The sequence below is a fragment of the Mauremys reevesii genome, linkage group 7 (assembly GCF_016161935.1).
Source record: "Mauremys reevesii isolate NIE-2019 linkage group 7, ASM1616193v1, whole genome shotgun sequence".
NCBI classification, from domain to species: Eukaryota; Metazoa; Chordata; order Testudines; family Geoemydidae; genus Mauremys; species Mauremys reevesii.
The window spans coordinates 18,854,770-18,868,240 of NC_052629.1; the positions used below are offsets into that span (position 1 = coordinate 18,854,770).

General features: G+C 39.6%; 1 protein-coding gene across 1 annotated transcript in view; it reads left to right on the forward strand.

The window, feature by feature from the left end:
- DMBT1 (deleted in malignant brain tumors 1) overlaps positions 1-13,471 on the forward strand; it is a 50,596-nt gene that overhangs the window by 16,730 nt on the left and 20,395 nt on the right. The window contains 18 exon segments of the mRNA XM_039547239.1: positions 86-130; positions 866-904; positions 1,125-1,436; positions 2,588-2,620; positions 3,072-3,116; positions 3,783-3,827; positions 5,158-5,187; positions 5,410-5,721; positions 6,674-6,706; positions 7,157-7,201; positions 7,866-7,910; positions 9,242-9,271; positions 9,494-9,788; positions 9,791-9,804; positions 10,759-10,791; positions 11,243-11,287; positions 11,954-11,998; positions 13,327-13,356. Of these exon segments, the coding sequence (XP_039403173.1) occupies positions 86-130; positions 866-904; positions 1,125-1,436; positions 2,588-2,620; positions 3,072-3,116; positions 3,783-3,827; positions 5,158-5,187; positions 5,410-5,721; positions 6,674-6,706; positions 7,157-7,201; positions 7,866-7,910; positions 9,242-9,271; positions 9,494-9,788; positions 9,791-9,804; positions 10,759-10,791; positions 11,243-11,287; positions 11,954-11,998; positions 13,327-13,356 (1,476 nt within the window).

Genomic DNA, 13,471 nt, shown 5'->3' on the forward strand with positions numbered 1-13,471 from the left:
GCATTTGGCAGAAGGGATGTGCATTTTGCCATTCTCTGAAAATTCCCCATGGGTCTCTAGTTATGCTTCTGTTATCTTCCTGCAGGAACACCAGGATCCACTCCATCCTGGCCCTGGTACACAACAACTGGCAAGTGCTAACTCATTCTGCTTTCATTAAAATGTTTCTCTCTGATAGGGTTCTTTGCTAGAAATGTTTTGAAAATCTAGCCTATGGTTTTATACAAGAATTGCCACATGAACTGAAATGAGAGAAAGGACAGGTTGAATACGAAGGGCAAATATCAAACGTGATACAGGCAATAAATGTTTCTCAGTATATTTGTTGAAATGTATAGGTCTATAACACACCCATACACATGCTTATTGTACCCACAGAACACTGAGATGTGGAGAGTAAATATAGTTTTCTTCAATCTATCCAACTCTCACTTCTGTTTCATCACTCCCTTCCCTAGAAGAGAACAAGATCCTCACATTTAGATTTCCCTACTAGCCTCTCTGGCCAGAACCTAAATAGGTCATTCCCCAGGAGCATTAAGGCACTTTTCTGACTGTTAATATATGGTCATTCCACTGATTTTGAAAGGAAATATCTAGCATGATAACGACAGCAGAAGAGAAAACACAGGGGTAGTAGCTGTGAGCAACTTGAACTTATGAAGACCACATCATGGGAGAAAAAAAGATTGCTTTTTTAAATGAACACAATGAATGAAAGAAGGCAGTAGAGATAATACACCTGTACTCCAGTAAGACGTCTGGTGCACTGTTCTAGAAATATTCCTTAGACGTTTTAATCTGATTTAATTTCAGTACGCTCAGGATCTGTGGGTTCTCTAATTGTCCCTTTGTCTCATTGCAGCAAGCACACCGATTCCTCCAGTGAAAACCACACCAAGTGGTAAGTGCTGTCTCGCCCTTGATTTACTAAAATGTATTATTTTACTGTGGCATTTGACGTCATACTGATCCAGATGTGTGACCCGATCTGGACATGTAATCCACAAAATGGTCCAATGCGGTGCTATATGTGGGTCAGATTGACCCCAGTTGTCACAGTGTTACCAAGAGGGAAAGAACTAACTAATGTGCTAATAATAATTTTCTTGCATCTGTTTTAGGGCTGGCATTGAGACTGGTGAATTCATTTAGCAGATGTGAAGGTCGTGTTGAAGTCTATTACGCAGGATCCTGGGGGACAGTGTGTGATGATTCTTGGGATCTCAATGACGCAAATGTTGTGTGCCGGCAGCTTGGATGTGGATATGGTGTTGCAGCAAAGACCAATGCCTATTATGGTCAAGGCTCAGGAAAAATTGTTCTGGATGACGTGAGTTGCAGAGGATGGGAATACAGTCTATGGGACTGTCCTCATTCAGGATGGCTCTCTCATAACTGTGGTCACTATGAAGATGCCGGTGTCATCTGCTCAGGTAAATACCAAAAGTTTGCAGGCGTCTTGCAGGTAAATGACCGTGCTTTCCACCATATGTAAGATGTTTTTGAAAGTCACATTACAAAGTTTTCAAAATATGAAATACAGTTTTTGGAACTGGATCCTATACTAAAAAGGCCACTTTTCTACTTCCTCAAACATTAGTTCCATGCTTCAGCCGGCCATCCAGTTCCATGGTGAATGTGATTTTGCTAGCATAGAATAGAGATATACAACCACAAGATACTGGTGTCATCTGCTCAGGTAAATACCAAGAGTTTGCAGGTGACTTGAAGGTCAATGACTGACACAGAATATGCTTTTCACCATGTCTAAGATTTTTTTGAAAGTCACATCACTGAGGTTTCAATATATGAAATACAGTTTCTGGAACTGAATCCTATACTAAAAGAGCCAGTTTCCTACTTCTTCAAACTTTAATTACATTCTTCAACCAGCTAGTTAGTTCCTCGGTGAATGCGATTTTGCTAGCATGGAATAAAGATTTACAAGAACAACAAAAAATGGAGGGAGCGGAGGTAGCACCCAAGGATGGCTAAGGAATGATGATATTAGTCTGAAGTTCCAAAGGGCAGCATCTGTCAACCAGAGTTAGTTTTCCATTCTGGTAACCTCACTTCCTTTGAAAATACTGCAGTGGTGATAGGGCATGGAAATGGGATGTGGAAAACCTAGATTTTATTCATGCTTTTTACATGCCACTTCGCTTCTCTATGCCTCAGTCATCCAAAAAGTAAAATAGGGATAATGAGACTTACTCAAGGTCATGAAGCACTTAGAGATCCAAAGATGAAAGACCTATTTAAGTTTCAGCCATAATCTTTTCTCATCAAGAAAGGTAAATTTTTGGGGAATATTTTTATTGAGTTCAGTGGGAGTCAAGCACATTTTACTGTATTTTATGATTACCCTTCACAACATATTACAAACATGGTGTCTTCAAAGTTTTGCTCTACTTGTTTTGAAACATAATATCCTCCAGGAAAGTCATGCAGCTTCTAATGTCATATGCAGTTAAAATGTTATAAGTACATCCAGGCTAATACCAGAGTCTTTTTTCATTCATTAGCAATTTCAAGGTCCAAGACACTAATAACTGAAACTATAACTTCTCATATTTCACCCTAGCAGCTGCTGGATATACAACATCTCCATCAACAGGTAACTCATCACTTACATGTTACCCATATTACATAAAATGTAATATGCTGAAGTGCGCATATACAGGATTACCACTGAAATTTATTATAGGCAGAGCTGGTAGTCTCACTTATTGTTGAGGTTGCCTAACAGTTTCCATGATAAGATCCAAATTTTAGTTGCTTATTACTTTGCCAAACTTCAACCATTAGGGCTCAAATTCATTTGTCCCAGGGACTGATGTATTTTGGGAAGTTTCAGCTAAAACACTTCAACTGCTTGAAAAATAAGACTAGGAAGACCTATTCTGCACAGGTTAAAAAAAATTCTTCAGGCTGTTTCACTGAAGAGCTCTGATGGCTCCATGACTTGGTGTTGGGGATTTGGAATTTAGCAGAAGGGATGTGCATTTTGTCATTCCTGTGAAAATTCACCATAGGTCTCTAGTTATGCTTCTGTTATCTTCCTGCAGGAACATCAGGATCCACTCCATCGTGGCCCTGGTACACAACAACTCGTAAGTGCTAACTCATTCTGCTTTCATTAAAATGTTTCTCTCTGATAGGGTTCTGTGCTAGAAATGTTTTGAAATCTACTCTATGGTTTTATAGAAGAATTGCCACCTGAACTGAAATGAGAGGAAGGACAAGTTGAATAGTAATACAAAGGGCAAATTTCAAATGTGGTACAGGCAATAAACATTTCTCAGTACATTTGTTGAACTGTACAGGTCCATTACACACCCTACTCTTGCATATTATACCCCTGGAACACTGAGGTGTGGAGAGTAAATATAGGTTTCTTCAATCCATCCAACTCTCTCTCGCTTCTGTTCCATCACTCCTTCCCTAGAAGAGAACAAGATCCTCACGTTTAGATTGCCTGCTAGCCTTTCTGCCAAGCATCTAAATAGGTCATTCCCCAGGAGACAGTCTGTGGGACTGTCCTCATTCAGGATGGCTCTCTCATAACTGTGGTTATTCTGGGGATGCCGGTGTCATCTGTTCAGGTAAATACCAAGAGTTTGCAGGTGTCTTGCAAAAAAATTCTTCCAACTGTTTCATTGAAGAGCTTCATTGTCTTGATGATTTGATGTGGGGATTTGCAACGGCAATGTGCATTTTGCCATTCCTGTGAAAATTCGCCGTAGGGCTCTAGTTTTGCTTCTCTTATCTTCCTGCAGGAAGGCCGGGATACACTCCATCATGGCCCTGGTACACAACCACTGGTGAGTGCTAACTCATTCTGGCTTCTCTAAGATGTTTCTCTCTTATGGGATTCATTTTGGTCATTGAGATCCCAAGAGGTATCACACACTGTCCCCCAAGAACTACACCTCTAGATAAGCCTGTTTAGTTGATATTAAATAATAAGAAAGGAAAGATTCCTTCCAGTAGATTCTGAGGCACCACTTTGCATATATTTAGCTCTGTAATAATGTTTAGTCCAGATTATCACCCAATTTGAATTGGTGTCACTGATGCAAGTCAATGTATCTACACCATTTTTCAGTAGCAGGGATCTGGCTTTGCGAGGTTCCCCGACCATTTGGGACTGTGACATTGCACTCCATACGATTTTATGAAAATATGCTAATGAGTGTGATTATAATGTAACTGGAATAAGCTTCATACAAAAGGTCTCTTGTAAGGTATCATTACAAAGCTTATAATCTACTGAGTGTGGTCATCCTATTTCTATAAATATATCACTTTTATATCTGAAACTAGAAATATGAAATATAACTCTGAGGTCCTATTGTAATTATGCAAAGCCTGGGCCATTAATGGTGGTTTAGAATCTTGATGGCTCCCGTCAACTAGGACAATTGACAGTAGATGTCTATGTTCGCTTGCAAGCCTTCCTGAGAGTCAGGAGATGTTTTGAAACTCTAGCCTATGATTTTATAGTAGAATTGCCACATGAACTGAAATGAGAGGAAGGACAGGTTGAATAGTAATATGAAGGGCAAATTTCAAAAGTGGTACAGGAAATAAATGTTTCTCAATACGTTTGTTGAACTGTACAGCTCCATTACACACCCCTACTCTTGAATATTGTTCCCTCAGAACACTGAGATGTGGCGAGTAAATACAGTTTTCTTCAATCCATCCAACTCTCTCTTGCTTCTGTTCCATCACTCCTTCCCTAAAAGAGAACAAGATCCTCACATTTAGATTTCCCTACTAGCCTCTCTGGCCAGAACCTAAGTAGGTTCCCCTGGAGACATTAAGGAACTTTTTCTGACTGTTAATATATGGTCCTTCAACTTATTTTGAAAGGAAATATCTAGCATGATAAGGAAAGCAAAAGAGAAAACATAGGGGTAATAACTGTGAGCAACATGAGCTTAAGAAGAACACATTATGGGAGAAAAAAAGATTGCTTTTTTTAATGAATACAATGAATGAAAGAAGGCAGTAGAGATAATATATCTGTACTCCAGGAAGACACATGGTACACTGTTTTAAAAATATTCCTTAGAAGTATTAGTCTGATTTGACTTGAGCAAGCTCAGGATCTGTGGGTTCTCTAATTGTCTCCTTGTCTTACTGCAGCAAGCACTCCAGTGAATAACACGCCCAGTGGTAAGTGCTATCTCGCCTTTGTTTTATTAAAATTTATTTTTTGTACTGTGGGATTCAACATCATACTGATCCAGATGTGTGACCTGATCTGGACATGTAATCCCCAGAAGTGGTCCAATGTGGTTTCGTATGTGGGTCAGATTGACCCCAGTTGTCACAGTGTTACCAAGAGGGAAAGAACTAACTAATGTGCTAATAATAATTTTCTTGCATCTGTTTTAGGGCTGGCATTGAGACTGGTGAATTCATTTAGCAGATGTGAAGGTCGTGTTGAAGTCTATTACGCAGGATCCTGGGGGACAGTGTGTGATGATTCTTGGGATCTCAATGACGCAAATGTTGTGTGCCGGCAGCTTGGATGTGGATATGGTGTTGCAGCAAAGACCAATGCCTATTATGGTCAAGGCTCAGGAAAAATTGTTCTGGATGACGTGAGTTGCAGAGGATGGGAATACAGTCTATGGGACTGTCCTCATTCAGGATGGCTCTCTCATAACTGTCGTCATTCTGAAGATGCGGGTGTCATCTGCTCAGGTAAATACCAAGAGTTTCCAGGTGACTTGAAGGTCAATGACTGGCACAGAATATGCTTTTCACCATGTCTAAGATGTTTTTGAAAGTCACATTGCAGAAGTTTCAATATATGAAATACAGTTTCTGGAACTGAATCTTATACTAAAAGGGCCACCTTCCTACTTCCTCAAACATTAGTTCCATGCTTCAACCAGCCAGCCAGTTAGTTCCCTGGTGAATGTGATTTTTCTAGCATAGAATAAAGATATACAACAACAACAACAAATGGAGGGAGTGGGGTAGCATGCAAGGATGGCCAAGTAATGATGATGCATCCGACAAAGTGGGTATTCACCACGAAAGCTCATGCTCCAATACGTCTGTTAGTCTATAAGGTGCCACAGGACTCTTTGCTGCTTTTACAAGTAATGATGATATTAGTCTGAAGTTCCAAAGGGCAGCAACTGTCCACCAGGGTTAGTTTTCTGTTCTGGGAACCTCACTTATTTTGAAAGTAGAATGCTGCAGTGGTGATAGGGCATGGAAATGGGATGTGGAAACCTAGACTTTATTCATGAATCTGCCATGCCACTTAGCTTCTTTATGCCTCATTCACCTAAAAAGTAAAATAGGGATAATGAGAATTGCTCGACTTCATGAAGCACTTAGAGATCTAAAGATGAAAGACCTATTTAAGTTTCAGCCATAATCTTTTCTCATCAAGAAAGGTAAATTTTTGGGGAATTGTTTTATTAACTTCACAACATATTACAAACATGCTGTCTTCAATGTTTTGCTCTACTTGTTTTGAAACATAACATCCTCCAGGAAAGTCATGCAGCTTCTACTGTCATATGCAGTTAAAATGTTATAAGTACATCCAAGCTAATACCAGAGTCTTTTTTCATTCATTAGCAATTTCAAGGTCCAAGACACTATAACTGAAACTATAACTTCTCATATTTCACCCTAGCAGCTGCTGGATATACAACATCTCCATCAACAGGTAACTCATCACTTACATGTTACCCATATTACATTTTATGTAATATGCTGAAGTGCTATATACAGGATTACCACTGAAATTTATTATAGGCAGAGCTGGTAGTCTCACTTATTGTTGAGGTTGCCTAACAGTTTCCATGATAAGATCCAAATTTTAGTTGCTTATTACTTTGCCAAACTTCAACCATTAGGGCTCAAATTCATTTGTCCCAGGGACTGATGTATTTTGGGAAGTTTCAGCTAAAACACTTCAACTGCTTGAAAAATAAGACTAGGAAGACCTATTCTGCACAGGTTAAAAAAAATTCTTCAGGCTGTTTCACTGAAGAGCTCTGATGGCTCCATGACTTGGTGTTGGGGATTTGGAATTTAGCAGAAGGGATGTGCATTTTGTCATTCCTGTGAAAATTCACCATAGGTCTCTAGTTATGCTTCTGTTATCTTCCTGCAGGAACATCAGGATCCACTCCATCGTGGCCCTGGTACACAACAACTCGTAAGTGCTAACTCATTCTGCTTTCATTAAAATGTTTCTCTCTGATAGGGTTCTGTGCTAGAAATGTTTTGAAATCTACTCTATGGTTTTATAGAAGAATTGCCACCTGAACTGAAATGAGAGGAAGGACAAGTTGAATAGTAATACAAAGGGCAAATTTCAAATGTGGTACAGGCAATAAACATTTCTCAGTACATTTGTTGAACTGTACAGGTCCATTACACACCCTACTCTTGCATATTATACCCCTGGAACACTGAGGTGTGGAGAGTAAATATAGGTTTCTTCAATCCATCCAACTCTCTCTCGCTTCTGTTCCATCACTCCTTCCCTAGAAGAGAACAAGATCCTCACGTTTAGATTGCCTGCTAGCCTTTCTGCCAAGCATCTAAATAGGTCATTCCCCAGGAGACAGTCTGTGGGACTGTCCTCATTCAGGATGGCTCTCTCATAACTGTGGTTATTCTGGGGATGCCGGTGTCATCTGTTCAGGTAAATACCAAGAGGTTGCAGGTGTCTTGCAAAAATTCTTCCAACTGTTTCATTGAAGAGCTTCATTGTCTTGATGATTTGATGTGGGGATTTGCAACGGCAATGTGCATTTTGCCATTCCTGTGAAAATTCGCCGTAGGGCTCTAGTTTTGCTTCTCTTATCTTCCTGCAGGAAGGCCGGGATACACTCCATCATGGCCCTGGTACACAACCACTGGTGAGTGCTAACTCATTCTGGCTTCTCTAAGATGTTTCTCTCTTATGGGATTCATTTTGGTCATTGAGATCCCAAGAGGTATCACACACTGTCCCCCAAGAACTACACCTCTAGATAAGCCTGTTTAGTTGATATTAAATAATAAGAAAGGAAAGATTCCTTCCAGTAGATTCTGAGGCACCACTTTGCATATATTTAGCTCTGTAATAATGTTTAGTCCAGATTATCACCCAATTTGAATTGGTGTCACTGATGCAAGTCAATGTATCTACACCATTTTTCAGTAGCAGGGGATCTGGCTTTGCGAGGTTCCCCGACCATTTGGGACTGTGACATTGCACTCCATACGATTTTATGAAAATATGCTAATGAGTGTGATTATAATGTAACTGGAATAAGCTTCATACAAAAGGTCTCTTGTAAGGTATCATTACAAAGCTTATAATCTACTGAGTGTGGTCATCCTATTTCTATAAATATATCACTTTTATATCTGAAACTAGAAATATGAAATATAACTCTGAGGTCCTATTGTAATTATGCAAAGCCTGGGCCATTAATGGTGGTTTAGAATCTTGATGGCTCCCGTCAACTAGGACAATTGACAGTAGATGTCTATGTTCGCTTGCAAGCCTTCCTGAGAGTCAGGAGATGTTTTGAAACTCTAGCCTATGATTTTATAGTAGAATTGCCACATGAACTGAAATGAGAGGAAGGACAGGTTGAATAGTAATATGAAGGGCAAATTTCAAAAGTGGTACAGGAAATAAATGTTTCTCAATACGTTTGTTGAACTGTACAGCTCCATTACACACCCCTACTCTTGAATATTGTTCCCTCAGAACACTGAGATGTGGCGAGTAAATACAGTTTTCTTCAATCCATCCAACTCTCTCTTGCTTCTGTTCCATCACTCCTTCCCTAAAAGAGAACAAGATCCTCACATTTAGATTTCCCTACTAGCCTCTCTGGCCAGAACCTAAGTAGGTTCCCCTGGAGACATTAAGGAACTTTTTCTGACTGTTAATATATGGTCCTTCAACTTATTTTGAAAGGAAATATCTAGCATGATAAGGAAAGCAAAAGAGAAAACATAGGGGTAATAACTGTGAGCAACATGAGCTTAAGAAGAACACATTATGGGAGAAAAAAAGATTGCTTTTTTTAATGAATACAATGAATGAAAGAAGGCAGTAGAGATAATATATCTGTACTCCAGGAAGACACATGGTACACTGTTTTAAAAATATTCCTTAGAAGTATTAGTCTGATTTGACTTGAGCAAGCTCAGGATCTGTGGGTTCTCTAATTGTCTCCTTGTCTTACTGCAGCAAGCACTCCAGTGAATAACACGCCCAGTGGTAAGTGCTATCTCGCCTTTGTTTTATTAAAATTTATTTTTTGTACTGTGGGATTCAACATCATACTGATCCAGATGTGTGACCTGATCTGGACATGTAATCCCCAGAAGTGGTCCAATGTGGTTTCGTATGTGGGTCAGATTGACCCCAGTTGTCACAGTGTTACCAAGAGGGAAAGAACTAACTAATGTGCTAATAATAATTTTCTTGCATCTGTTTTAGGGCTGGCATTGAGACTGGTGAATTCATTTAGCAGATGTGAAGGTCGTGTTGAAGTCTATTACGCAGGATCCTGGGGGACAGTGTGTGATGATTCTTGGGATCTCAATGACGCAAATGTTGTGTGCCGGCAGCTTGGATGTGGATATGGTGTTGCAGCAAAGACCAATGCCTATTATGGTCAAGGCTCAGGAAAAATTGTTCTGGATGACGTGAGTTGCAGAGGATGGGAATACAGTCTATGGGACTGTCCTCATTCAGGATGGCTCTCTCATAACTGTCGTCATTCTGAAGATGCGGTGTCATCTGCTCAGGTAAATACCAAGAGTTTCCAGGTGACTTGAAGGTCAATGACTGGCACAGAATATGCTTTTCACCATGTCTAAGATGTTTTTGAAAGTCACATTGCAGAAGTTTCAATATAGGAAATACAGTTTCTGGAACTGAATCTTATACTAAAAGGGCCACCTTCCTACTTCCTCAAACATTAGTTCCATGCTTCAACCAGCCAGCCAGTTAGTTCCTGGTGAATGTGATTTTTCTAGCATAGAATAAAGATATACAACAACAACAACAAATGGAGGGAGTGGGGTAGCATGCAAGGATGGCCAAGTAATGATGATGCATCCGACAAAGTGGGTATTCACCCACGAAAGCTCATGCTCCAATACGTCTGTTAGTCTATAAGGTGCCACAGGACTCTTTGCTGCTTTTACAAGTAATGATGATATTAGTCTGAAGTTCCAAAGGGCAGCAACTGTCCACCAGGGTTAGTTTTCTGTTCTGGGAACCTCACTTATTTTGAAAGTAGAATGCTGCAGTGGTGATAGGGCATGGAAATGGGATGTGGGAAACCTAGACTTTATTCATGAATCTGCCATGCCACTTAGCTTCTTTATGCCTCATTCACCTAAAAAGTAAAATAGGGATAATGAGAATTGCTCGACTTCATGAAGCACTTAGAGATCTAAAGATGAAAGACCTATTTAAGTTTCAGCCATAATCTTTTCTCATCAAGAAAGGTAAATTTTTGGGGAATTGTTTTTATTAACTTCACAACATATTACAAACATGCTGTCTTCAATGTTTTGCTCTACTTGTTTTGAAACATAACATCCTCCAGGAAAGTCATGCAGCTTCTACTGTCATATGCAGTTAAAATGTTATAAGTACATCCAAGCTAATACCAGAGTCTTTTTTCATTCATTAGCAATTTCAAGGTCCAAGACACTATAACTGAAACTATAACTTCTCATATTTCACCCTAGCAGCTGCTGGATATACAACATCTCCATCAACAGGTAACTCATCACTTACATGTTACCCATATTACATAAAATGTAATATGCTGAAGTGCGCATATACAGGATTACCACTGAAATTTATTATAGGCAGAGCTGGTAGTCTCACTTATTGTTGAGGTTGCCTAACAGTTTCCATGATAAGATCCAAATTTTAGTTGCTTATTACTTTGCCAAACTTCAACCATTAGGGCTCAAATTCATTTGTCCCAGGGACTGATGTATTTTGGGAAGTTTCAGCTAAAACACTTCAACTGCTTGAAAAATAAGACTAGGAAGACCTATTCTGCACAGGTTAAAAAAAATTCTTCAGGCTGTTTCACTGAAGAGCTCTGATGGCTCCATGACTTGGTGTTGGGGATTTGGAATTTAGCAGAAGGGATGTGCATTTTGTCATTCCTGTGAAAATTCACCATAGGTCTCTAGTTATGCTTCTGTTATCTTCCTGCAGGAACATCAGGATCCACTCCATCGTGGCCCTGGTACACAACAACTCGTAAGTGCTAACTCATTCTGCTTTCATTAAAATGTTTCTCTCTGATAGGGTTCTGTGCTAGAAATGTTTTGAAATCTACTCTATGGTTTTATAGAAGAATTGCCACCTGAACTGAAATGAGAGGAAGGACAAGTTGAATAGTAATACAAAGGGCAAATTTCAAATGTGGTACAGGCAATAAACATTTCTCAGTACATTTGTTGAACTGTACAGGTCCATTACACACCCTACTCTTGCATATTATACCCCTGGAACACTGAGGTGTGGAGAGTAAATATAGGTTTCTTCAATCCATCCAACTCTCTCTCGCTTCTGTTCCATCACTCCTTCCCTAGAAGAGAACAAGATCCTCACGTTTAGATTGCCTGCTAGCCTTTCTGCCAAGCATCTAAATAGGTCATTCCCCAGGAGACAGTCTGTGGGACTGTCCTCATTCAGGATGGCTCTCTCATAACTGTGGTTATTCTGGGGATGCCGGTGTCATCTGTTCAGGTAAATACCAAGAGTTTGCAGGTGTCTTGCAAAAAAATTCTTCCAACTGTTTCATTGAAGAGCTTCATTGTCTTGATGATTTGATGTGGGGATTTGCAACGGCAATGTGCATTTTGCCATTCCTGTGAAAATTCGCCGTAGGGCTCTAGTTTTGCTTCTCTTATCTTCCTGCAGGAAGGCCGGGATACACTCCATCATGGCCCTGGTACACAACCACTGGTGAGTGCTAACTCATTCTGGCTTCTCTAAGATGTTTCTCTCTTATGGGATTCATTTTGGTCATTGAGATCCCAAGAGGTATCACACACTGTCCCCCAAGAACTACACCTCTAGATAAGCCTGTTTAGTTGATATTAAATAATAAGAAAGGAAAGATTCCTTCCAGTAGATTCTGAGGCACCACTTTGCATATATTTAGCTCTGTAATAATGTTTAGTCCAGATTATCACCCAATTTGAATTGGTGTCACTGATGCAAGTCAATGTATCTACACCATTTTTCAGTAGCAGGGGATCTGGCTTTATGAGGTTCCCGACCATTTGGGACTGTGACATTGCACTCCATACGATTTTATGAAAATATGCTAATGAGTGTGATTATAATGTAACTGGAATAAGCTTCATACAAAAGGTCTCTTGTAAGGTATCATTACAAAGCTTATAATCTACTGAGTGTGGTCATCCTATTTCTATAAATATATCACTTTTATATCTGAAACTAGAAATATGAAATATAACTCTGAGGTCCTATTGTAATTATGCAAAGCCTGGGCCATTAATGGTGGTTTAGAATCTTGATGGCTCCGTCAACTAGGACAATTGACAGTAGATGTCTATGTTCGCTTGCAAGCCTTCCTGAGAGTCAGGAGATGTTTTGAAACTCTAGCCTATGATTTTATAGTAGAATTGCCACATGAACTGAAATGAGAGGAAGGACAGGTTGAATAGTAATATGAAGGGCAAATTTCAAAAGTGGTACAGGAAATAAATGTTTCTCAATACGTTTGTTGAACTGTACAGCTCCATTACACACCCCTACTCTTGAATATTGTTCCTCAGAACACTGAGATGTGGCGAGTAAATACAGTTTTCTTCAATCCATCCAACTCTCTCTTGCTTCTGTTCCATCACTCCTTCCCTAAAAGAGAACAAGATCCTCACATTTAGATTTCCCTACTAGCCTCTCTGGCCAGAACCTAAGTAGGTTCCCCTGGAGACATTAAGGAACTTTTTCTGACTGTTAATATATGGTCCTTCAACTTATTTTGAAAGGAAATATCTAGCATGATAAGGAAAGCAAAAGAGAAAACATAGGGGTAATAACTGTGAGCAACATGAGCTTAAGAAGAACACATTATGGGAGAAAAAAAGATTGCTTTTTTTAATGAATACAATGAATGAAAGAAGGCAGTAGAGATAATATATCTGTACTCCAGGAAGACACATGGTACACTGTTTTAAAAATATTCCTTAGAAGTATTAGTCTGATTTGACTTGAGCAAGCTCAGGATCTGTGGGTTCTCTAATTGTCTCCTTGTCTTACTGCAGCAAGCACTCCAGTGAATAACACGCCCAGTGGTAAGTGCTATCTCGCCTTTGTTTTATTAAAATTTATTTTTTGTACTGTGGGATTCAACATCATACTGATCCAGATGTGTGACCTGATCTGGACATGTAATCCCCAGAAGTGGTC